Source organism: Anabrus simplex, chromosome 1, assembly GCF_040414725.1.
Source record: "Anabrus simplex isolate iqAnaSimp1 chromosome 1, ASM4041472v1, whole genome shotgun sequence".
Lineage (NCBI taxonomy): Eukaryota > Metazoa > Arthropoda > Insecta > Orthoptera > Tettigoniidae > Anabrus > Anabrus simplex.
The window spans coordinates 654,182,187-654,208,792 of NC_090265.1; the positions used below are offsets into that span (position 1 = coordinate 654,182,187).

General features: G+C 39.5%; 1 protein-coding gene across 2 annotated transcripts in view; it reads left to right on the plus strand.

The window, feature by feature from the left end:
• Positions 1–1,317: 1,317 nt before the first annotated feature.
• LOC136857280 (ARL14 effector protein) overlaps positions 1,318–26,606 on the plus strand; it is a 39,124-nt gene continuing 13,835 nt past the window's right edge. The window contains exons 1-3 of one of the 2 annotated variants that reach the window (XM_068225123.1): positions 1,318–1,430; positions 1,544–1,661; positions 17,035–17,097. In XM_068225123.1, the coding sequence (XP_068081224.1) occupies positions 1,555–1,661; positions 17,035–17,097 (170 nt within the window). In that variant the 5' untranslated portion in view covers positions 1,318–1,430; positions 1,544–1,554. The remainder of the gene's footprint in view (positions 1,431–1,543; positions 1,662–17,034; positions 17,098–26,606) is intronic. The other variant, XM_068225124.1, reaches the window with a different exon arrangement.

Genomic DNA, 26,606 nt, shown 5'->3' on the forward strand with positions numbered 1-26,606 from the left:
GTTTTTCTCCGGATACTCCGATTTTCTCTGCGATATTTAATTCCAGAAACACTCTCGAATATCATTTCATTTCATTTCATCTGTCATTCATTAATCATTGCCCCGGAGGGGTGCGACAGGCTTCGCCAGCCGGCACAATTCCTATCCTCCCTGCTAGATGGGGGCTTCGTTCATTCCATTCCTGGCCCGGTCGAATGACTGGAAAGAGGCTGCGGATTTTTTTCCAGAAGGTGATTAAAGCCGTGGAGGATAGTGGATTCCTTGCGATAAAAATTGTGACGGACAATCACTAAACGCCTTCATGTTTAGACATTTTGGACAACCTCAGATATCCAGACGATAATATTCCAATCAAACTAGAAACAGGAAATCAAATCCTAGCTTGCGGGTACTAGGTTCTTGTTGTTGAAGAGAGGATGGAGTGTGACATTTGTGTCGGCAACATCTCACTGCCTAGAGCTTCGACACCTCTAAATGGAACTTATTATACATCAGGACAGAGGAGGAATTCGATACCCAAAACCTAGTTTTGTTGCTCTGGTGAAGCATCTCCAGGAGTTCGTTTAAACTGATGTGCCCTATTGTCGAAGTCCTTCAAGCGTATGAGCGTAATACGAGGACTTGCGACGTCTTCCCTTTCAGAATACCGAGCGAGTTGGCCGTGCGGTTAGGAGTGCGCAGCTATGAGCTTGCATCCGGGAGATAGTGGTTTCGAACCCCACGGTCGGCAGCCCTGAAGTTGGTTTTCCGTGGTTTCCCATTTTCACACCTGGCAAATTCTGGGCTGTACCTTTATTAAGGCCACGGCCGCTTCCTTCCCATTCCTAGGCCTTTACTATCCCATCATCGCCATAAGACAAATCTGTATCGGTGCAACGTAAAACAAATATTAAAAATCTTTCAGAATGTGTTTTGTTACAGTGTGAGGTCAAAGAACATCAGCAAAATGTTAGTGATATTATCCTAACCAAGTTCGTAAGACCTCTATTATTTGATATTGCGTTGGCAAGAACACAAAAAGTACGGTACCACTCCAAGCCTTCGTCCAGGAAAATCTTTAAATTGTGCATGAAGAGGCCAACTGCGACTTCGTGCAGGTAATATTGCCGATATTTAATATTACTGATGCATTTTACGAGCTTCAGTGAACATATGACCATACTGCATGGTGTTTTGTAGGCTGTCATCATTAGAATAAGTTTAGACCATTGTGCGTCTATGTCTGCCATCTAACGGAGAAATTTTCTCGCAGCGTAGTCGCAAAAAGGCTCGCATAGAGCAGGCAGTATAGGAGGATCGAGACGGCGGTGACAGGTACACAGAGCGATACAGAGAGAGCGGCTATCAACAAGGTGTGTGCCTGTGTGCAAGATTGAGTGATTGTACGACGGACCTGTATATCGTATTGTCGTGTTTCAGGTGTGATTAAGGCAAGTTATTGTTTCGCTTAGGACATAGGAAATTCTTGCCGTTAATTGGGTATTATTTGAAATTACTGTACAATGAATGCAATGCCCAGTGTTATGATCGATATTTATTTCAGGACGCAGCAAAATGGAAAAGACGAGAAGAGGCCAGAACATGAAGTTTATGGAAAATTTTGATCCCGAAAAAAGCAATCGTGAGAGAAGGAAGTTAAACAGGAAGATAAGCGCCACTGGGTAAGAGTTCGCCTTCATCCGCATATTATGTGAAATGGTAAACTTTTACTGTATTTTGGCTGGTTTTCACATCCTGCAGCCCTTTAATGAAGTAGTGGTAAAAATACAGAGAAGGGCACTCAACGATTATTACATAGAATGTTACTTGAAATGATTCCAATTTTACCTTATAATGATCGAGGAAGAGAGATGTGTTCAATACGCTTGCCAGAGACCAACCCACCCGCCCCTAGAAGTATATTTACTTTTATAATAAGAAATACTGTTTCAGACGCCATACTCCATTGCTTCTAACCACTTCTAACGGTGATTGGTTCACGTAAGTAAGAGGATGACGTCAGTGACACCTAGCATGAGGCCGAGAATTTGTTACCAACCGTTGCAGAAAAAAAAACTACGAAGCGGCCAGGGAAGTTTGAAATGGCCTCGGTGCGAAATATAAAGATCATTATTTTATTAGCTTTAAGGTATTTTTGCACCTCGAGGCCAATCTCTGTCATGAGAACAGTGGCTCCCTTCGGGAGCCACACTCCCTTCGAGAGGCTCTTAACTATGGCCGCGGCGCATACTGTCCGCACGGCAAGAAAAAAATGTAATTTAGTAACTGTAACCTATCATTTTAAATTCAGGCCAAGCTCTGTCATGAGAACAGTGGCTCCCTTCGGGAGCCACACTCCCTTCGGGAGCCACACTCCCTTCAAGAGGCTCTTAACTATGGCCGCGGCGCATACTGTCCGCACGGCAAGAAAAAAAGTCATTCAGAGGTTCTAAAATGCAAGAAATACTTCACAATAACCTCACTTTTCCACAAATCCTCCTACCTGGGGGCTTAGGCCCCCAGACCCCCTTTGCTTTACCGAATGCATATTTCAAATGTAGGTAATACTTCACGATAACATCACTTTTCCTCAAATCCTCGTACCTGGGGGCTTAGGCCCCCAGACCCCCTATGCTTTCTTTACCGAGTGAATATTTGAAATGCAAGTAATACTTCACGATAACCTCACTTTTCCTCAAATAATCGTACCGGGGGGCTTAGGCCCAGAGTCCCCCTTTGCTTTACTCAATGAATAGTTAAAATGCAAGGAATACTACAAAATTTATTAATAATTAAAAAAACGTAATTCAAACAAACATACACTTGACTTAATGGAGAGGAGGGTATAGTTCACCAGCGGCCTTAAAAAACTCGTGTACACGAATGTGTAATGGAAAGTTCGCTTTGAAGAGAAACTCGGCCAGATACCCGACAAAGTGGGCCTTCTTCCTTCCAAACCCTGGAACGGAGAAACTCCCGTGCTTCATATGGCACCACCTATTTTCAATGTTTTGCGTGTGAACAGGTGGCCTATCATTAGGCATAACCCTTCTATTCCGCCTGTTCACACGCCCGCTTCGACCACTGTCTATAAACTGAACCGAATGGTTCACTTGTAAATGAAGGAAACCTTCATCCTCCAGGCAATCGTATGCCTTCCAACAGTCACTGATGATGATAGTTCCGGGCAAAACCCATTCCTGAATGACAGCCAGTAAGGTATGCTTATCACGTCTTTCAACCGGCACAACAAAAAAGTTTTTACAATTGCCCCGTTCGACACCACCAAACACCCACTGTCCCTCAGTATGCCGCCCTCTGTGGTATTTAGACTTGCCGAACTTACTCTCGTCAATTTCGACGAAAATGCCTGGACCACCGATTTTCTTCTTCTTGGTGTGTACCCAATTAATACACACCTCCCGACAGAAACTGCACCAATCAACAATAGTACTTGGTGCGAAACCTAATTCCTGCTTTACGAACGCAGTAATAGGTTTCGGCAAATTACACCACAGTACACAAAAGAGTGCGATGTCAAATAATGGAAGTCTTGAGCCGGCAAAGAAAGTGTTCTTCCTAGCACTCTCTTTCCAGCCGCACTGTTTCCCGCCTTCAACACGACGACAGCACGCAAAAAAAATCTTCTTATTTTTAAGTGTAGTCAATTTTACACTATGACCGCACTTGCCGCAATTCCTAGTAGTACTAATCAAGCTATGTCCTTCAAGGAAGAGAATTAAATTGTCTTGATTCTCCTTAAAATCAACCGAAAACGTATTCACCTTAATGTCACACCCAGTACAAACAGCCATTGCTAATCAACAAGAAGACAGCTATAAGGAATGAAAGTAACCCCAACCAACAGTTGGCAGCATTGTCGTTCCTCTCTGCGCTCCCTCTCAGCGCTGCTAGTGCGACAGTGAACTGGCGTGCGCCACCTAGCGGTCGCTAATGTTACTAAACCGTGAGTGCTCTTCTCTGTAGCTTCGCCCAGTACTTTGTTGAGTACATTTATGTACCGATCAGTCTGTGGAGGCCAGTGGCATCTCGACCACTGGCTACCCATCTCGAATAATGGTGGTATTGAAATGTATACAAACGGCCACACCTGAACGATGCATAATCTGTCGATTTTTAAAAATTTCGTGTGTCTGTTTCTAGCCGAGCACAGCCCTTGTAAGGCAGACCCTCCGAAGAGGGTGGGCAGTATCTGCCATGTGTAGGTAACTGCTAGTTATTGTGGTGGAGGATAGTGTTGTGTGTGGTGTGCGAGTTGCAGGGATGTTGGGGACAGCATAAATACCCAGCCCCCGAGCCATTGGAATTAACCAATGAAGGTTAAAATCCCCGACCCAGCCAGGAATCGAACCCGGGACCCTCTGAACCGAAGGCCAGTACGCTGACCATTCAGCCAACCAGTCGGAATCTGTCCATGAATGATGACCTGTGTGTCGGTGTCCCTAGAATTTAACCCTGCGCCCCCTAGTTTGATTTTTTAATCAACAATGTGAAGGCGATTGATAAATTAATGAAAGGGTGGTAAATGTGATATTGTTAGCAGTGACATAGGCCTATATGCCTTTTTTACTAAAAATTATTAGTCAATATTTCCTTAAATTAAATTGAGACAGCCTGTAGAAGGCTATGTTGGATTACTTTACAGTAGATTCTGTCAGCGGGAGCTGTTCTCAAGAGAACCAGATGATTATTATTGGTGGTGTGTAGAGTTGTAACCCACTTAAAATTATGGTGTGTAGCAGATTAGGATGAGACTGTAAATCTTTACCAACTAGTTTGCAAAAGAGAGGTTAAGAATACAACATGGTGCAGCTCACACAGCATCACAGCGTACTACCCATGGGTGCCAACTTATGAACTTAGGTCAGGCTAGTGACGAAGAATTGGGTTGTGACGCGACTATTGGTCAGGACTGATAAGGTCTGGTTAGTGACAAGATCATTGGTCTAGATTAGTTTGGTCTGGCTATTTCAAAACTATTGGGCTGGGGGAAATGTCTCCTGGTTAGAGCCGCAAAGTGGTCCACAGGCCTCTAGTATCCTCTGTCAGTACCTGGTTACTGACAAGACCATTGGTCTGGATTGACTAGGTATGGCTAGTGACAAGACCGTTGGGCTGGGGGCAAGCAAAGGGTGTTTGGTAATTAAAAATTGAGTTCCACTGATTTTAAGTTGTAGGTTTTTCTTGCATGCTGTACAATGGTGCTTAATTTCCTTAGGTCCCATTGAGTGTAACTACAACCATCACATATTGTAACAGGTCACTTTTGAATTCTGCGGTTTCATTTTCATGGAATAGGGTAGCAGTGGACGAGATATGATGCAAGTTGTATCTGAAGCAAAAGTAACTGCCCTGTAGCCAATATCAACACAGGAAATTGCTGCACTTCACAGATTGTTGTAGTATCTGATTTCATTTTTCTATATAGTAAAGAATGATTTTAGGGGCAGGTTGGTGGGTCCCTGGCAAGCATAAAAGGAAGGATCTGTCCTCTCATATACTTTGGATACCGTATCATTTTACATCAGTTTTCACCTTCCTAAAAATGTGATCTATTTTAATGCTGAAATTTATAATTGAATGCTTAACATTTTATATATAATCCGCCAAAATTCGCGATCTGACGGCAAAGTTCCTCCCATTTTTCAATCTTTCTTTCCAGCAATCGATTTCATACTCCCCGGGCTGGCTCCAGGTATTCCGCCCGGTCAGTTGGGTCCCTAAATCTTTGCCATTTTTCCCTATAAGCATTTTAAATATGGATCAAATCCTTGAGGAGATCCGGTGTAGTGTCGTCTTGGGTGCCTTGGCGGTACTGAACCTGCGGCCGGACTGAATTTCTAGTCATTACCCGGCCAGGTCCCTTTTTCAGCACGGTCTACAAATTTTGACGACGGACCAGAACATTATTATTATTTATTATTATTAGGTTGGGTGATATTAGTTGAATTTAGGTTATTATTATTATTATTATTATTATTATTATTATTATTATTATTATTATTATTAACCACACCCAGGCGACTGGAGTGGGATGATGATAATGATTGTTGTTGTTATTATTATTATTATTATTATTATTATCATTATTATTATTAATAATAATAATATTGAAAGCCTCCAGTGGCTCAGGTGGCAGCACACCGGCCTCTCACTGCTGGGTACTGCGGTTCAAATCCCGGTCACTCCCATGTGAGATTTGAGCTGGACAAATCGGAGGCAAGACAGGTTTTTCTCCGGGTACTCTGGTTTTCCCTGTCATCCTTCATTCCAGCAACACACTCCATTAACATTTCATTTCATCTGTCATTCATTTATCATTGCCCCAGAGGCGTGTGACAGTTTTCGGCAGCAGGCACATTTCTTATCCTCGCTCGCTGCTTCATTCATACCATTCCTGACCTGGTTGAATGACTGGAAATAGGCTGTGGATTTTCATTAATATTGATGTTCTGGATTCCGCAGCAAGATGCAAGACGCAAGACCGCTACTTGGCTGTAAATTACATCTGCTGCCATTGTCATTGCTGACAATGTGATCAGCACCATTGTCGCACGTAAACAAGTGCGCAGGATTTTTGGTGATACAAATGATATACTTCCTTACATTATTGACCTTATTATAGAGGTGAACAATTGCACGGTCAATATCATTCCTATTGTTTATTTCATATGTGTTTAAATTTTTATTTATATGCCAGGAGAATCTACTGTAATCCAACTTTAAGTTCTCTAAAGGAAAAGATGGCTTTTGAAAACAAACCTAGGAATGATTATAGTGCTATTAAAACAATGTGCGTGTTCTGACAGCTCTCAGCGTGGTAGTAGGAGGTGGCAGTTACTATGGCAACCAGTACACGCCTCCCGTTTCAGCCAATCCCAGCTCGGCATGCACTCTCCCTTTTCCTATCCCCGCTGTCTGAAAGCTTCCTGAGGCGGTCGGTCCGAGTTCCACGTTGCCAATATAGTATACCGTAGCACATGTGGCTGGGCTAACAATGTCTACTTTGAGAGATTTCATTGTCTGTATAGTGTGTTTTTTAAATCAACTAAATATTATAGTGCTATTGTGTTCGTGTTAATAAGTGTATCATTATCGAGGCTGGCATTCTAGTGTAGTGTAAATTATAGTATTGTGTAGTATAGTGTAATTTTAACACCGTCTCATTTACTGAACTCAAAATGTTGCAATCCGTTCAGAGCGCCGCTAAACAACGAGGGCGACCTAGAATTCATTCGCCTAGAAAAAAGGCGAGCGTAATGGGGAGGCATGGCTTCGCTATTCGTGGTCAAGCTCGCGATATGGTATGTGCCTTACGGGAATATTTTGAGGCTGAAGGGAAAAATGGAGGCCCACTGATAGACGTTAACAAAGTTGTAGAAAGAACAGCAGCAGCTTTAAAATTTCTCAAGCTACAATAATTAGAATAGGGAAAGAAAAAGAAAAGAAAGAAAAGGAGCTTTGGGAAGAAGGTGAAGGGGAAAGAGAGGGAGTGGATGTAATTGGACCATCACATGACAGGTTATCAACACCGGGCAAAACCCGACTGGTTAAAGCCTATGAGGAAGGGGAATGAGGAGTTTGTCTTACGATATTTGAGCTGATAAAATTACTGCTGAGCCATCTTGGAATAATAGCAACGATATTTAACGTTTTTCTAACTCTTTCATGATCGCCGTTAATTGATATTATTTTCCACAGAGCCTAGCGCAGAACGAGAGATGTTAACTGTGATGTAGTAACTCCTGCCGGATCATGTGGCAACACAGCGCTCCCACTCCTTTGTTCGGCGCCACGTGCTGCGAACTGTCAGAACACGCACATTGTTTTAATAGCACTATAAAATGATTGGTTTATGATCAGAATCAAGTACATTATGAACAGTAAAATCAATTGGTCTGAACTCCTTTTTCACCCCACTGCCATTAAATTTATCCCCTACCCCCTTGAAAAAAAGAAGGTATTTCTTTATGTTTAAAGGAGATTCCAAATGCCAATGTTCACATCTGTTACCTTCAGTTTTGAGATATAAGTATCCTCATTAAAGGAATTCACTTTTTTCACTTCCTTTCACATTCCTCCCCTTAAGTGAATTTTTCCAGAAAAAACTTGTTTCTTTATTAGTAAAGGATCTTCTAAATACCAGTTGTCATGACTGTAACATCTTCAGTTTTTGAGATATGTGTCAAAAGGATTTCAGCTACTTTTCACCCCCACCCCCAAGATGTTTTTCCCCCCAAAATGCATTTTTCTTTGTTTTTAAAGGAGATCCAAATACCAATTTCCATGTCTGTAACAAGTTTAGTTACCGGGTGAGTTGGCCCTACAGTTAAGGCTGCGCAGCTGTGAGCTTGCATCTGGGAGATAGTGGGTTCGAACCCCACTGTCGGCAGCCCTGAAGGTGTTTTTTAGTGGTTTCCCATTTTCACACCAGGCTGTACCTTAATGAAGGCCACGGCAGCTTCCTTCCCATTCCTAGGCCTTTCCTATCCCATTATCGCCATAAGACCTATCTGTGTCTGTGCGACGTAAAGAAAGAAAAACGAAAACAACTTCAGTTTTTGTTAGATGTAAGTATCCTCATACAATTAATTCTATTTATTTTTCAATTCTTTCACCCCCTCCCCCCCTTTCCATCATTGGATTTTCCAAAATCAAGGGAATACATGTTTCTTTACTTTTAAAGCAGATTCCAAATACCAATTTTCACGTCTGCAACATCTTTAGTTTTTGAGATAATGGTATCTTCATATAAATAATTCAACTAATTTTTCAACCCTCCCCTCTCCCCCCCCCCTCCTTAAGTGGAGTTCTGAAAACAAAACATACGTATTTCTTTATTTTTAAAGAAGATTCCAAATACCAAATTTCACATTGGTAATGTCTTCAGTTTTTGAGATATCAGTATCCTAATAAAAAGAATTCAACCCCGTTTTCAGTAATTTTTACCTCCCACTGAATTGTTTTTTTCTGAAAACAAAAAAGTTCTTTATTTTTAATAGAGATAAAAAAAATACAAATTTTCACTTCTGTAACATGTTACGTTTTTGAGATATGCTGTAGACATGCTCATTTTAAAATTTCACTCCCTTTTTAGTTCCCCTTGAGTGGAGTTTCCGAAAATAAATTACCTATGTTTCTTTACTTTTACAGGAGATTCCAAATACCAATTTTTACATCTGTAAACATTTTACGTTTCTGAGATATACTGTAGATATAGTCTTTCTAATAATTCATCCCATTTGTCACTCCTGTTTAATCCCCATTAATTGGATTTTCCAAAAACAAAAAATACTTTATGTTTAAAGGAGATTCCAAATACCAAATTTTACATCTGTAAACTTTTAAAGTTATGAGATATAGATATTTTAAAAATTCACCCCCCTTTTCATCCTGTTAGCGATGGAATATCCAAAAATTCTCCCTTAGCGAGCACCTACATTGTAATATAAATGTATCCTCAAAATTTTGTTTCTTTATGTCATTAGTTTTGGCTCGGTGATGATGATTGAGTCAGTCAGGATATGTTCCTATATATATATATAGATAATAGATCAGCTTGCTATCTGATTGAGATTAATATTAGTGATTGATCACAAATTCTCAGAAGGAGATTGTACTTAGGAAGTATATGTAATGGGCATTTTATTATGACTATTGAGTGATTAGTTACCACATTGAAGTCTATTCATGTAAGAATAAATGCATTAACATGTTAGCTGCTATGCCAGTTTAGCATTACTTCACAATGCTGATTTGGAAGCTAGCCTAAACTGGGAACTTCTGTTAGAAAGGTAATACGATACTACAAGGTTATCAGACTTGCTTCCCTCCGGCACACTGTTTTTACTATGGGCTAACGCACGCTCATTTGCTGCATGCAGTTCTATATCAGTAGCAGAAAAATAAACCAAACAACAGTAACACAAACAATTTTAAGTTCATTACTTATCAGATTATGCCTTCATTCTCCCACTCATTTGTGGCACTTTGTTAAGAAATTATTCGAATGGAAAATTCTAAATTCCCATGGAGGAATTAGATATTGGTGCTCTATTGGTGAAAAATATCTAATTCCTCCATGGGAATTTAGAATTTTCCATTTGGAATTGCTAGGTGGGCAATAATTCCATTGTGGAGATTTATCTCCCGTATGCAGTTATCAGACTGTGCCTCTTATAAGGGCTTCTGATAAGTTCACCTGCATACACCCCAGCGTCAGTGGGTAGGGTCCGACACATCCCACTCTGATGAGTCTAGTGTCAGACCTGAGACGAAACGCTGGTTAATAGAGCAAACGCCTGAAAAGCCTTACATCTGATCTGTTTTTGACATAAGAAATTATTCATCACTCATTGTAGTTCATACTGAAAAATCCTAGCAATTTCCTGATGAATATGGTTTCAGGTCTTGTATGGTGTGTGGGTTTGTCTAGTGCTCAGCATTTTTAAATTTATCCCAGATATAATAGTCTTATTCTTCTTCAAGTGCCATATCTGATCCCCTGGACGTTCGTGATCACACGGGAGAAAGCACCCCATTCTTTAGCTAACTTGCATCTCAGGCTGATAAATTCTGAAGGGGTGGAGGTGATGAGGCCACAAATTCCTGGGATTGTTCGCAGCGTGAGCAGTCGTAGAGCCCTGTTGTAAAAATGGAAAATCATGTTCCCGCTTAGTTATTTCTCTGATAAAGGGTGTTAGTGTGGTATTGACATACATAACAGAATCAGCCATATTCTAAAAAAAAAATCCAAAGATTCTTTCACCACTGATGGCACACCATACACAGATTTTTTGCATCTTCGAACAGCTTCAAGTGCAATAATTCAGTAACTTTTTGCACAGACTCGTATGGAATTCCCACTTGTTGAAGACTACTATGACCCATCTAATTTTTCTTTGGTGAGAACCCTATGCTGCTTTTTTTTTTTGTTCATTATTAAGATTGTGAACTGTTTTACGACTGGGAACATGTACGCCCAGGAATCTTTCTTGAAATCGTCTTTGAAAATGAGCTGGTTTAACACACATGAATCGTTCATGAAGACATGCTGTGCCGTTCAAAAGGTATGAGCCATAATACACCCCTTATGGCTCATTACAGGATTAAGAACACACTTGGGAACAGTTGAAATAAGACTGACACTGGGCACGTTTACATGGTGAGCTAGCAGGGATGTGTGGGCATACAAAAACAAAGGCCAAGTTCGGGGAGCAAACCATGTGGTGGCATACTGCATCATCCACTTTGCATGCATTGTGAATGAGCAAGGAACTCGCTTATAGGAAAAACGGCGTTCGCGCTAGAGTAAAGCATATCTGATCACGCTGTATTTAATTTTATTTTATACAAATATTTTCACATCGAATGTCCAGTGCATTTATATGTTGGCTGTAATGTCTTTGAATGTCCTTGTGAGAGCCAATGTTGTTTGCAATGTGCCGAGTTTCAATGACTGCTGCAGCAAGCTCTGGCCCTCAATAATACTGTACAAGAAAATATGGCAAGTTGTTACTGGTGAGGCACAACTTAAGTTCTCAGCATTTGGACAGTTGAAACCTCTATATCCCAATTTCTATCACGTAACATGTGTTGCTCACACGTTACACAGGGTATGCAAAGCAGTCTGAGCTGAATAGCAAATTCCTTCAAATGCGAACTCAAGAAGATGCTCATTAAGGCTCGCAATAGAATACACTGTTACAGAGAGATGACATGCTTGCCATTGCCCAAGTTTCCCTTTATAACCAGTTAGGGAACATGGATTTTGTGTGCCATTTTTCTAAGTGAGAATTTTAACAAGATTAAATAGTTTTTGTTGTGCTTAGATGATAAAGAATCTGCTGCTGCAGCGCAAGCAAAGGCTTTGTTGAGGAATCCAAATCTGCTGAGTGCTATCGTGAAGCAACAATGTCCAAGGAGACCCAGTGGAGTTTGTGAACAGCATGTTGGATTGATTTACATAATACAGACTGAAGTAAAGTTTATCAAAGAATCCAGAAATTGGAAAACTAATAAAGTGTGCTAATTTAGAGTTTAAAATAAAAGCTAAATTTTCACCACTAGTTTCAGTAGATGTTGAGCAATCTGTTTATAAAAAGATTCTGTTTTCAGAGAGGCAGAATCTGATTTTTAAACCTATTGAAATTAGGGTTGCCAGATGACAACGGCTCAAAAGCAGGACTTTTGAGTTCAAAATGCAGGACAAAACCAAGACATCATTAAAATTTCTTAAATTTTTTGTTAAAACCATTTATTTAGCGTACCTTATTCATATTGCTTGGCCACAAGTGAAGTCTCGAAAGCAGGAATGTCACTGACACCTTATTCATGTTGATTGTACTTATCAGAGCTGCTTATTTTATTGAGCAACTCCTTATTGTCTTTTAAATAGTCATAAAACTAGTCACAAGTGAAGTATTTCATGTTAAATTTCACTGACACCAACCATTTCACTGAGTCAACACTTAACCTTTTTCTTTCTTTGGTCCACTGTGCATTTATTAAAGAAAAAATTCTTTCTACGTTGGCATTATGTGCAGGAATTGCAAAATACATTGCCAATTTCAGTAGCTTGGAAGAACATGTAATATTGATACTATTTAGAAAACCAGCCCATTTTTTATGGACTGGTTCCTTCAAGAAAGTTTCATTCTGCTTTAGCACTGTAACATATTTTTGAAGATTTACAAATTGGTCAAATAATCTAACATCATCAATGTGTACACCTTTAGCACTAAGATATTTAACAGCATCTTCAAGGTCAGTCCAGTTGAAATCTGAAGTTAAGGTCATCCATTTAAAAGTACTGAATTCTTCAAGTGGTTGTAACCATTTTCCAAGGTACTCCAGGCATACTTTATATACATCATGGACTTCTTTCATGAAGGAATCAGTCTTCCTGCAACCCTTCCTCCTTCAAAGTTTTCGTCATTTCTTTCACTTTCGTAGGAACAAAATTATTTGAAAAACAAGCTTGTAAAATGCCAACAGTTTCTTCAAGTGCCTGTTTCACTTCAATAATGGAATTATTCTCCTTTTCAACATGAAGAATGTTTTCTTGAAAGGCTGACATTAAAGACTGGCGAAGTATTAAATACATTTCATGTAACTTATTGGTGAAAAACTTGTTCAAAATTATTGGCAGGTTATCCACAGATAGAAAATAAGACCGAAGTGCTGGATACAGTTCAAGCATCCTTTCAACAGCTGGAAAAAGTGACAACCAACGAGTCTTTGTATGCTTCAATAGGGATTTGTAATTCACATCAACAAATTCACAAAAAGTTTTTAGCTCTTCATTCCTTATGGTGACTGTAGAAAAGTAGTTGAACACTTTTAACACAATGCTTTCAACGTCAATCGACAGTAAATCAACTCCATGTTGAACACAATTATGCAACATGTGTGCTGGGCAGCCTACTCCAATCAAGGTTCCATTAAGTTGAGATTTGAGGTTAGGCCACCAAAATTTGTATTGCAGTTATCTCCTCCAATAGCAATGCACTTCTCCAAAATTCTATTTTGTTGCAGGACATTTAACACCACTGAAGAGATTGCTGCAGCTTTTTCATTACTAACACTGTGCAGGTCAATTAACTTTTCTTGCAGCCCTCCATTCCTGTAGTCGAAATACTGCATGAGCACAGGAAACAGTTTTATATTCCCACGATTGCTGCCATCCGTACAAACACCAATGTATAATACGTCTTTGACTTGTTTAATGGCACTTTCTACACAGTGAGGTCCAAGTACATTATTGACAATGGCCTCAGGCTTTATACGAGCACAGTGAATATTTTTCCCTATTTCAGAATCAGGAAATAATTTAGTTTAGTAGCTCCCATGATGAACAGCATTGTGGTACTCAAGAACTCCCTCTGCAGCAATCGCATTTTTGTTTAGTTCTTCAGTTTTTTAATTCGCCTTTCGGTTTTCCAATTTAATTTTACTTCTTCCTATTTTTTAACAATATAACCTCCAGTACGGTCAATAATCTTTCCCTAGGACAGGGATGGCAAACCTCTTCTGACTAGCATGTCAGTTAAGATCCTGTTTATTACATTTTACTGTCTAGTGTGCCACTGTTTATTTTCCCTTAAAATCATGAAAACCCTTCATTTGACTTCACTTTTAGATTGCATTACATATAAATCCATTAGACTGACTGGGCGAGTTGGCCGTGTGGTTAGGGTCACACAGATGTGAGCTTCCATCTGGGAGATAGTGGGTTCGAACCCCACTGTCGGCAGCCCTAAAGATGGTTTTCTGTGGTTTCCCATTTTCACACCAGGGAAATGCTGGGTTGCTTCCTTCCCATTCCTAGCCCTTTCCTACTCCATCGTCAGCATAAAACTAATCTATGTCGGTGCGATGTAAATCAAATTGCAGAAAGAAAAAGAAATGTTAGACTGAATGTTTCATGATTTTACTTTGGAAACATCACTGAAAAAGGTGAAATTTAGGAATAAGATATATTTTTGTTTTAACCTAACAAAATTTGTAAAGAAATTGGCCAAAACATTGTCAAGACTTTTTTTAAATTAAAGCGTAATGTTGAAATATACTTTCTTGCAAGATTTTACACTTATTACATGTTAAAAACATTAAAATATGTTAGCATATTGTCTGACGTGCCATAGAAGGCGTGTTCCCGTGTCACCTAGTGGCACACGTTATAGGTTCGCCATCCCTGCCCTAGGATAAATTTTTCTGTGCTTGTGTAATTTATGTAACGTCATTTTCAGGTGTATTCATTTGATGCTTTATTTGGCGTGTATAGTCCGTCCGCCTTCGTGTATCGTGTTTCCCTCTCGCTATAGCAGTGTGTTTGCCTTACATCTGGGAATTCCAGACGGCAATCGTCCTACAAGTGAGAGAGGCCACGGACTCTGTTAATTAATCAGGACGAAGGAATGAGTTTTTTATTGTGTGGTTCGTGCACTGTTTAACATCGTTCTGTGCATAGTTTCATGGGAGATGTAGGCCACGTGTTTTTTCTTGTGGTTCTGTGCTTTTCCCTGTGTTAAAGTCGTAATAATGTATGAGACATATTCATCGGTTTTGTATGTGGTAGTTTCGCTTAATTCAGTGCATTAAAGTTCATTCTTACTTCATAATTTTATTGACTTGAATGTATTTCAGGGAGTTGTGTCGGTGACAGTTTTGGCCACAAAACATAAATGTTATCTCGAAGTGTTCAGAGATGCGTATAAAATTGAATTTCCGTTAATTTTACAGTCCGATAAAGGAAACCATTATGCATTTTATTCCGTATGTCGGTGTGATATAAATATTATTCGTATGTGTGCATCATAAATGAGAATGATTAGGTACAATTTCTTGTAACCATTTTTATGTTTTCTTGGTTTAAGATTTTAAATTTAATGGTCAAGTCGCATTGTAACTGTAACTATTGTATGTATGCCTTATATCTTGTCCTTTTTACATCGAGACCGCGGCGCAGTGTACGTGATGAAATCCAAGAATGGAAAAGAATCTTCCTGTTTTTGATTTCTAATAGTTGGCAGGTATGGTTTTGTAAATTGTCCAGAGTTATTTCTAGTTCTTCCATATTCTCCCTAATTTTCTTAATCCATCCTACTACTCGATGGATGAAGCTGTACGCATAAACCAGGTTCGGTGGTGAGGTCACGTGAGGCAAATGGAGGATAGGTTACCTAGGAGAAAAATAGACTGTTATGGAGGGTAAGAGAAGTAGAGGGAGACCAAGACGACGATGGTTAGACTCAGTTTCTAACGATTTAAAAATAAGAGGTATAGAACTAAATGAGGCCACAGCACTAGTTGCAGATAGAGAATTGTGGCGACATTTAGTAAATTCACAGAGGCTTGCAAACTGAACTCTGCAAGGCATAACTGTGTATAATGATTATGTATGTATCCTACTACTTGTTGCTTCAGATTCCAGAGTTGTCCCCTTGTATAAGGGAAAAAAAAAAAAAAAAAAAAAAAAAAAAGAGGTCGTCTTCCGTATAGGCTAGTATCTGTGGTGGGCTCCATTTCTCTGTATACCACTTCATTTGGCACTATCCAACATTGTCCATCTTTTTGATATCTTTTATTTGTGCATGTTCTAGCTATCTTCTCTCTACTTTTAGGATTTTTTTTTCAGTTCTGTTTCTCAGAGGGACTTTAAAAAAGTTTTGCTTCCGTATGTCATCCCTGGTTGAACCACTGTCTTGTAATGTTTTAATTTTGTTTTGGTAGATGTTTTTCATGTATGTAGCTCATGTTATTATTATTATTATTATTATTATTATTATTATTATTATTATTATTATTATTATTATTATTATTATTGTTATTATTATTATTTATTACCCTTAATATGTTGCAATTTAAGGAGGAAGTTGAGGTTTGTTTACATGCTACATTACTCAAAATAACTGCAAGTATATTTTGAATTTAGGTACATTTTCCAGAGCCATATGGAGGAACAAAAGTAGTTGCCTTCAAATATGGATTGGTTTTATTAAACTCTTGTTTTTTCATGATATTGACATGATTAAGCACCATGGCAGTGAACATTTATTTTTTTGTTTGTTTGTAATAGTTCTTTCAGTGGTCAGCACTCGTAGTATCATAACTAGACCTACTTAGAAAGTTCTCCTAATTATGTGAGAGGAGAACTTACCATTACTGCTATTATACTTTAGCTGTAGCATATATATGTAAATTAAATGTGTAAATTGTAATGTTACCATTTTCTCTGCATTTTCCATCATAAGAGAAGTAATAATTACGATTTAAAACAAAATTCTGATTACAAATATTATGCTTTTCACCATAAAAAAAACTCAAGCCATAACTGCAATGAAAAGAATTTCAGAAATAATTTCCTTCTTTGGGTATAAGCTCAGCTGACATTTCGTTTTAAATTTTTTTATTGATATAGAACATCTGAACTTCTTTCTAAGTGAAAATGTAGAGTGGAGATTTTCTTATACTCTGTTTAACATGATACTGTGCAGTATAATAGTCTTTTTTAATGGTTCATTTGGAATGCAGTGTGGAGTCAACAATATACACAACTAGGAAGGAAATGGTAGAGAGCAAGCAGCAGCTCAATAGGTGAGTATCTCGAAGAGGTGAATAAATTAGATTCAGACGTAGATCTTTAGTTGCTGTGATGTGGTGTGCAAAGCATGATGCCCCAAATCATGTGAGAATTATTCTCATAAGGAGACCTTGCCAACATGTCCCCATTGATTCGATCCATTTTCAATAAATGTACAGGCCATGGCAAGAACTTTGTCAGTTCAAATTGTGAGGTGCAACTCCCACCCATTTAGGAGAAAACAGATTTTGAATATTTTGAGAGTGCTACACATGAGCACGCAACACATTCTTACCATGAATGCCCAGTGCAACAAGCGAGCTCATTATTCAGGGATCAGATCTTGCCTACATTGCATTTTTGTTTATTGCTGTTTTTTACAGGCCCGCAGTCTTCTTTTTCTTCTATTCCTACCGCTTTTTCCACACATGTTGTGTTGCAGGTGCGAACTGGGTTGCACCTGTGGATTTGGTCCTGTTTCACGGCCGGATGCCCTTCCTGTCGCCAACCCTATATAGAGGGCTGTAATCACTATTGCGTGTTTCTGTGGTAGTTGGTAGTGTAGTGTGTTGCGTGAATATGAAGAGGAGAGTGCTGGGACGGACACAAACACCCAGTCCCCGAGCCAGAAGAATTTATCAGAAGCGATTAATATCTCCGACCCGGCCGCGAATTGAACCCGGGACCCTGTGAACCGAAGGTCAGTATGCTGACCATTCAGCCAATGAGTCGGACTTTTTACAGGCTCGCAGTATTCCTCATGATTTAAATACTGCTTGTGGATGCAAAAACGTGCCCTTTGCCGTATGTTTCTCTTGTTTTTATGTTCAGCACCACCCGGATTCATGTAGTAATCTGGGAGTCCGATGTTTTGGGGCTTTCAATCAATCAATCAATACTGATCTGCATTTAGGGCAGTCGCCCAGGTGGCAGATTCCCTATCTCTTTCTCTGAATGACTCGCTTAATCAGTTTACTAACAATTTCATGTAGTAATCCGTAGTCATAACACAACTCTTACAATGATATATACCGTTCTATAAATGACAAGACAAGTACATCGATGAAACATGTCAAAAAGATTTTGCAAATGCTTTGATCACAATCCCGTACTCAAACATACAACAAAACAGCTTATTCCTTTGTGTTATCAAACTCGTAATCATCAGGTACAACTGGCATACATTGTTCTTCAAACAATCAATGTTTGACAATAAGGTATTCGTATTTTCAGAACATTATTTCAGATTTTCCACTGAGAAGTAGATGACAATATGCACATTAGTCAACCAATATTGGTAAATACATATTACTGTGCGTATCTTCAATGAGCTTGAAATTCAAATAATGTATGGACTGAACATTAAACCAAACTTCCAAAAACACTACGGAGGTGAGATTTGACCCATGAACCACAAGCTTATGAAGTTGAGAGCTTGCTTGTTGGTATTGCACATTCCTTGTGGAAATGTGCCGCAAGCGAAATATTTAAATTTCATTTTCTGGAAATTGGGTTGGAGTTGTGTCTTGCAATTTGAACTGATGCAAGTTCTTGCCATGGCCTGCATGTGTAGTGGGAATGGATCAAGTGGCGCAGATATGTTGGCGAAGTCTCCTAGTCAGTAGAGAATGTTTTAAGTTTTGTTCCTTAAACCAAGAATCACTACCACTAGAATGTTTTAATTTTCATAATGTTCTGTCTTGCCTTTGAGACCCTCTCTTTGTATTCAAGAAGTCATCTCAATACTTTCTACATTTTGAGTAGAATATTGCTGGATGATAATGATATATCCTTAGGAACCGAGGCAGTTAAAACGTGCATAATAATTTTATTTGTGATTTTGAGTATTAAGACATATGGAGGAAAGAGTAGGCTGTGCTCCCACATCTTGATGGGAAGAAGACTGAGGAAGTAGTTGAAAGACAACACTTCTCTTGATGGATAATATTTGAGGGAATGTCCTTGTAGTTTAGTATTCTGTTATATTCTGCACTGCACTCAGAGACTTTTCATTACATGAAATTAGCCCATCCCATGAACTGTTTCCCCGGTTGTGTGTTCAGCCAGCTCCGTACTCGAGTAGTGTGCATGTCTCTTACCCAGAGTGTCTGGGGTTGATTCCTGGCCAGGTTTTTTTTAAAAAACCTGGATCTGACTGCTGGTTCAAGGTCTACTCAACCTATGTGAGAAAATTGAGGAGCTATCTGACTGGCAGTCATGGTCTAGAAAGGCAAGATTAACAGTCGAGAGGATTCTTCATGCTGACCACGCATCACCTCGTAATTTGCTGGCCTTTGGGTTGAGCAGTGGTTGCGTGGTAGGCCAAGGCCCTTCAGGGCTGTAGTGCCATGGGGTTAGTTTAGGTAAGAAATCCAAAAGAATCGAATGTCATATTGGGGATACAGAGCTGGGACAGGTAGATAATTTCAAGTACAGTATTAGGACATGCGTTCTCACAGGATAGTAGTACAGTAAGGGATATTGAATCAAAGTGCAGTAAAGTTCATGCAGTGAGCTCGCAGTTGTGATCAGCAGTATTCTGTAAGAAGGAAATCAGCTCCTGGACAAAACTATTTTTACACCGGTCTGTTTTCAGACCAACTTTGCTTTACGGGAGTGAAAGCTGGGTAGACTCAGGATATCTTATTGAAAAGTTAGAAGTAACTGACATAAAATTAGCAAGAATGAATGCTCATGCAAGCAGGTGGAAAGTGGCAGTAGGGTACTCTGAATGAGGAGATAAAGGCTAAGTTAGGAATGAACTCTTTTGATGAAGCTCTATGCATAAACCAGCTTCGGTGAGGGGGTCTGGTGAGGCAAAGGGAGGAGGATAGGTAACCCAGGAGAATAATAGACTCAGTCATGGAGGTACGAGAAATAGAGAAAGACCAAGACGTTGAATGGTTAAACTCAGTTTCTAATGACTTAACCCGGCATTACTCGCTAGGTCTTTACGTGCGCCGTTACTCGCTGGTGATCGCAGCGCTCACCTTTAGGTTTAAAGGCTGTAATATGCCCATATAATGATGCAGGTATTCTTAATACGTCAATCTGAGATAGTTATTTATTTAGGAACACGGCCGAGTGGAGTGGCTATGGAGGCAAGCTGTACATTCGGGAGATGCGCGAGTTCGATCCCCACCGTTAGGTGTCCTGAGAATGGTTTTCTGTTTACGCTTACAGGCAAATGTCTGGGCAGTTTCTATTCATAGACTACAGCCGATTCCTTCCACCTATATAGCCAACTTTATTCACCATCATTTATTTCATCTTTATTAACTCCTCATCTGAGAATGGCGTCAGGAAGGGCATCCAGCCGTAAAACAAGCTATGTACATTGATATCAGAGATTGCTATAAACGAAAGTTCCTCTCCTTCCCCAGAACTTGCAGACACTCTGAAACAGAGTTATGATTACTTTCGTAAACCTCATCTGTTTCATTACCATCAGTCTCGATGTTCAAGACCTTTCCTCCTTCGTTTCGCCCAACCACGAAAGTATCTGATCACCGGATGCCACAATAACTTGTAAATATTGTCTAACAACAGCCACAGTATAAACATTTCATATTAAACACAAGCATAAAACAAATCCTAACTTATTACAATGCGCGAAATGTAAGTAGCACAGTTCCTCGCTACTGAGTGCACCGCTCACCAAACATACACTACCGTGCCTAATAATGAATTGCGGGTGTTTATTTTCAAAGATAATGAAAATGACTGACACATCCCCTTCATAACAATCTGTTACAAAGGTACAGGGACTTTCAAAGGTGGAGGTCTTGTAACATTCCAACAAGAAGCAAAATACTACGAAGGTGAGCGCCGCGCTCACCATGCGAGTAACCGCGGGTTAAGGATGAGAGGTATAGAACTAAATGAGGCCACAGAGCTAGTTGCAAACAGAGGATTGTGGCAGCGTTTTGTAAATTCACAGAGACTTGTAGACTGAATGCAAAGAGGCATAAGTCTATAATCTATATAATTTTTTTTTAAGGGGTCCGCTGTTTGTTATTTACTTTATTTTGCAAATTTTTTTAGATGTTTATTCGTTTTAGGTCAATTCAAGACCGTATCAGTGGTTTGTAGCTTTTGTGTCTGTTCCACCATCATGGTGAAACTGCGGGATAGATCTCTATCAAACTTCATATTTTGAGTATACTCGTCCAGGAGCAAGTTTTCATATGCATGGGATTTAAAAATCATGGAACAGAGTGGGGGTTTATAGATAGATGAAACAAGTTATTTGATATTTTCTCATACACTTGATTTTCTGTAAAATTTGTAGAGTATGTGTGAAATAACCGTTCATTCTAAATAATTTTTGTTATTTACGTAATTTCACTTGCTCTTCCAATGATGGAGAAAATTACTATTTTCTGCGGGTTTCACGCTCTGCGTTGGATGGTGGACACCCTCGCTGACCGATAATGAACCTGCAAGTTACCATGGCAACAATTCTGGCTCCTTGTTAGCAGGGATGTAACGTAATGCCATTTTCATCATCATTTCTGTAAACTTATTGTGTTCCTTCGGTAGAAGGCGAGGGAGGCGTCAAGCTGACATTCTGCGGGAATAGCACTAAGGGTGACTGTTAATATTTCAACAGTACTGTGGAATGTAGCCCATTATTTCACACTGTAAGGTATTTTCTGGCATTTGGTATAATTTTTACTGTATTTCTCTTCTACTTCTGTTTTCTGCTTTCTTTCTTGCCTCTGCCTTGCCTCTTACAAGCTTAAGTAATAACACTATAAGTTGTCATCTTATCTGATTACCTAAGAATCCCTCAGCCAAATTTCTCCTCTGTTACTGCTTTCTTAAATCTGTAATTCATATAATCACAATTTAGTGAGGGACATGTCCGCCTCCGTAGCGTATCAGTTAGTGTTATTAGCAGCTGTCCTCGGGGGCCCGGGTTCGATCCCCGGTACTGCCAGAAATTTAAGAATGACAGGAGGGCTGGTATGTGGTTGAAATGGTACATGCTGCTCACCTCCAATGTGGGGTTCGATCCCCGGTACTGCCAGAAATTTAAGAATGACAGGAGGGCTGGTATGTGGTTGAAATGGTACATGCTGCTCACCTCCAATGTGGGTGTGCCTGAAAAGAGCTGCACCACCTGGGGATGAGGACACGAGTTTACTAGTTTGGAACATTTCATTTTCCTATACATCCACTTGGTATTTACATATTTGTCCTATCTAGCTGTCCTCAGTGTTATTATCCTATCTCCAATTATGTCAACGTTCTTAACTGTATTACTTTCTTTCTTGATTTCTCCATATGTATGAGAGTGCCAATACCAAACCTGGCCACTTTCCTTTGAGGAAACATTTCAAGATGTTCAAATGTGTAACTTTTTGTCCCCGAAAAATGTCCAAATATGGAGGCAATTTTTAATGCTGGTCCAGACCTTTGTTTAGGGTGATTGCTGGCTAAATGGTAAGACTTATCATAAAACAAATAGCACAATCACAGCTCATTTTGGAGATATCTACAGCTTTTGTCCTATGACTTTTGTCGTATCTCGATCCCTTATACTTTAGGTAAAGCTGTATTTCTAGATTATAATCAAATCTCCTCAACTCCGCTGAGACTGGCATTAGGAAAAGTGGCTTGTCTTTATAACAAAAACTCCCCATCTTGATCGTGAATGGCAGTAGGCAAGTGAGCCTGCTGTTATAGTAGAATCTTCCCAACTCGATTGTGAATGGCTGTAGGAAACATGGTCTGCCATTATCATCAAAACTCCCCAACACACACCTTACATCGGAAACAACATATGGGGATCTCCCCATGGTGTTTCTTGCATAATGCCAACAGACACAATTTAATATAATCTTTCTTACTGTGAGTACAGTAATTTACGTAGAAATCCGTATACAATGTAGAATACCGTAACGAAGCACAGGTACATTTGCTAGTGAAGATATAAGTATGTAGCATAGAGACATTAAGTGATAATCACTCTTCTTCCTGGTCTTCTTTCCAGTTTAATGGGGCTGCCACATAGGGTAGATTTGGTCTAGTTTTATGACCGGATGCCCTTCCTGATGTCAACCATGTGTGTGGAATGATGTATTCATAATTGCATGTTTCTGCAGAGGTTAGTAATATTATTGGCGTTATGTCCCACTTACTACTTTTATGGTTTTGGGAACGCCGAGATGGTGGAATTTAGTCCCGCATGATTTCTTTAACGTACCAGTAAATCTACAGACACTAGGCTGACGTGTTTGAGCACCTCCAAATACCAATGGACTGAGCCAGGATTGAACCTGCCAAGTTGCGGTCAGAGCAGGCCAGCGCCTCAACAGTCTAAGCCACTCAGTCCGGCGTATTGAGAAAGAACCAGGCCAGTGAAATTTCACCTCACCTGAATGGTCCAAATACCTACAATGAACTTTGTTGGATGTCACTCCGCAAACTCAAAGATGAGAATTCTGTCTGGTGTTTGTAGATGTTGCATATTGCGGAATGGTGAAAATGATTCATTCACTTAATATAACTTGAACATTTTTCCAGTCTGACAAAACACAAAATGTAATTTCACCAAATTTAATGGGACTGAATGAAAATTCAGATAAACCAAAATAGTTTAACAAAACTAGGCATAATTTTTACTGTATTAACTTGCTAAATATGAAGTATAAAACAGTACTGAACTTTACAAATCTTGGCTGGCAGGTGTCTCTTGTCCTTGACAGGGTACAGAATGGTACACGTGCTAAACATAGATGGAGTGTACCGGCACCCTGTACTGTAGTGTGCATTGGGCTGGATGTTGTGTACAGTCAACACATTATAGCGTTAGAACCGTTGTAAACAGCTGGCCTTACCAACAGTGAACTTACTTTTTAAAAATATATACACAACAGTTAGAATAAAACAAATACGTACCTACATTGTTGTTGGTGTACTAAAATAAAAGTTTGTCTTTTTCCCCTTTTAATATTTTATAGACCGAGCTCGATAGCTGCAGTCGCTTAAGTGCGGGCAGTATCCAGTATTCGGGAGATAGTAGGTTCGAACCCCACTGTTGGCAGCCCTGAAAATGGTTTTCCGTGGTTTCCCATTTTCACACCAGGCAAATGCTGGGGCTGTACCTTAATTAAGGCCACGGCCGCTTCCTTCCAACTCCTAGCCCTTCCCTGTCCTATCGTCGCCATAAGACCTATCTGTGTCGGTGCGACGTCAAGCAACTAGCAAAAAAAAAAAAAAATTTTACAGTACTGTATGATGAAAAGGATCAGCAATACATCTTTCAGAAGTCCTTTTCTGGTTCTTCCATGTAAAGCATGATACAAGCATGATTTTTAGTGATTTGGTTCACTTGGAAGTTCAGCTAATCAGGATTGGGTTAAATGGGACTTTTGTGTACTGAGAATACAACATACACTCAACTCTCAATTTACCGTAATTTGGTCAACTGCGTTGCAGCTTAACCGCAATATCAAAAACACTAAAAGTTCACGAGTGTGAGGAGTTACAGAAATACAGATATTTCTGAAGATGATGGATTTCTCGGATTTGATGAAATCAATACAGCTAGTACAGTGACTGAAGCCCTAAAACTGTCCCAGGTGGAGAGGAATTTGTCGAAGACAATTTTCGTCCTTGGTTTGATTGTGACCAGAACGACCAAGGCTACGAAGAGCTGACAGACGAACAGGTTGTTGACAAAGTAAAGGGCAGGGAGGGAGCGGGAAGTGAAAGTGATGAGGAGAGAGAAACTGCTGCTCGCATCGCACAAGCACAACAAACTAGTTAGGCGTACGGATGCCTTGGCAAATGTTGAATCATTGCTGGAGTACATGGAGGGCCAGGATGATGCTCTCATCACCAAAAAACTTGTTTTGAAAAACTTGAGAAGCAAAATAAAGAAAAAGCGTTTCTCAGCATAAAAGCAGAAAACTGTGACTGATTATTTTCAGGTAGTCTGAATATTTTTCTTTGCCTTATTAGTTTCAACGAAAAGTGCTGTTTATTTTCCCATTTATTAATTGTGCTAAGTGCTGCTTTTACTGCAACGTATTAGGTTCTATTTTTAACTTTTTGCAGGTTAACCGCGATTTTACTTATCCGGGAAGCCTTAACCCTACATTATCCCGGTTAATCGAGAGTTGGGTGTACCTGTAAAATAAAAAAAATATTAGTAACAGAAAGACATGTTTCGTTCTGCAGGAACATCCTCGGATTCTATCAAATCACTTTTAACCATGAACATATATAGGCCTATGTGTACAATATTATTTAAATTGCATAAACTTGTCATTAATCGTGAAGGGCAGTGTGAACAAGTGTGACAAATTATATGAAAGTTGAAGTCTGTTATTGGTATTTTAGTAGTTTTGAGAAAGCCTGCCCTGGGTCCATGTCTGTTATCTCCAGCGACCAAGCCTGGACTGATGTTAGGTCACCAGCCTCGATTGTAACATAAATATGTCTGTAAGGAAGGTAGGAGAAGGCAGATGGAGGGGAGGACAACTCTGTTCAGCAGAGAGGGAGAAGGGCTATGTGGCTGTATACCATCTGCATTTACATGTATTAGAAAATTAATGCACGATACTGATTTTGTGCAGCAATGAATTAGAGTATTTTGTACGACTATCTTTAGTGACAAAATAATAGCTTACAAAATGGTCCTGAGTGGTGAACTGCTGCTTGAATTCACAGTATTTAGTACAGATAGGTATAACCTAAACCACATTCCAGATGTACTTTGCAGCAGAGTAAACTTCAGTGAGGTTAATTAAGAGCTAAAGAGAAATAGTGTGAAATGTTGTTTTGCCAACATCTAGTAGCGTAAAGATGGGCAGGGAATTTTTTTTCCAGTGTGTGTGATCTTCGAGGTTGGTTTGGCTGGCTTTTTTTTTTTTTTTTTTTTTGTATTTGTATTTCTATTGCCTCCTCTATGTTTAATAATTTGCTTATGTTTTCGATGAGTAAATATTTCAGATCTGCGGTGATGTCTGTGAAATTATAGGGGCTGTTATGTGTGTTCTCTGAAGTTTGAATGGTGATTGTTTCTATCAGCATTTTTGTGTTCTTTGTATCTGGTGTGGAAATTGCATTTTGTTTGGCTTATATATGTGGCATTGCAATTTTGTTCTTGAGATTCTGATTTGTTTTATTCATATTGTGTTTTTGAAACCTGTAGTGCTCTCTGGAAAGGATATTGCTCTGTGAATCATTGTATTTGGTCCTTATAATTTGTGTGTGTTTGGGTCACTGGATTTGTTCTCTATTGTGTGCGATGTCGGAGTGGGTTTCCTATATACTTTGAGTGACAGTTTGTTTTTTTCTACTGATGTCTTAAAAAATTGACCATCTAATAAGTTTCTGGTTCCATTGGGAATTTCATTGACCTGTGTATAGAAAAGGTGGTTTGCCAGGGCTGTACCTTAATTAAGGCCATGGTCGATTGCTTCCCATTCCTAGATCTTTCCTGTCCCATTGTCGCCATAAGACCTATCTGTGTCGGTGCAATGTAAAGCAAATAGAAAAAAAAAAAAAA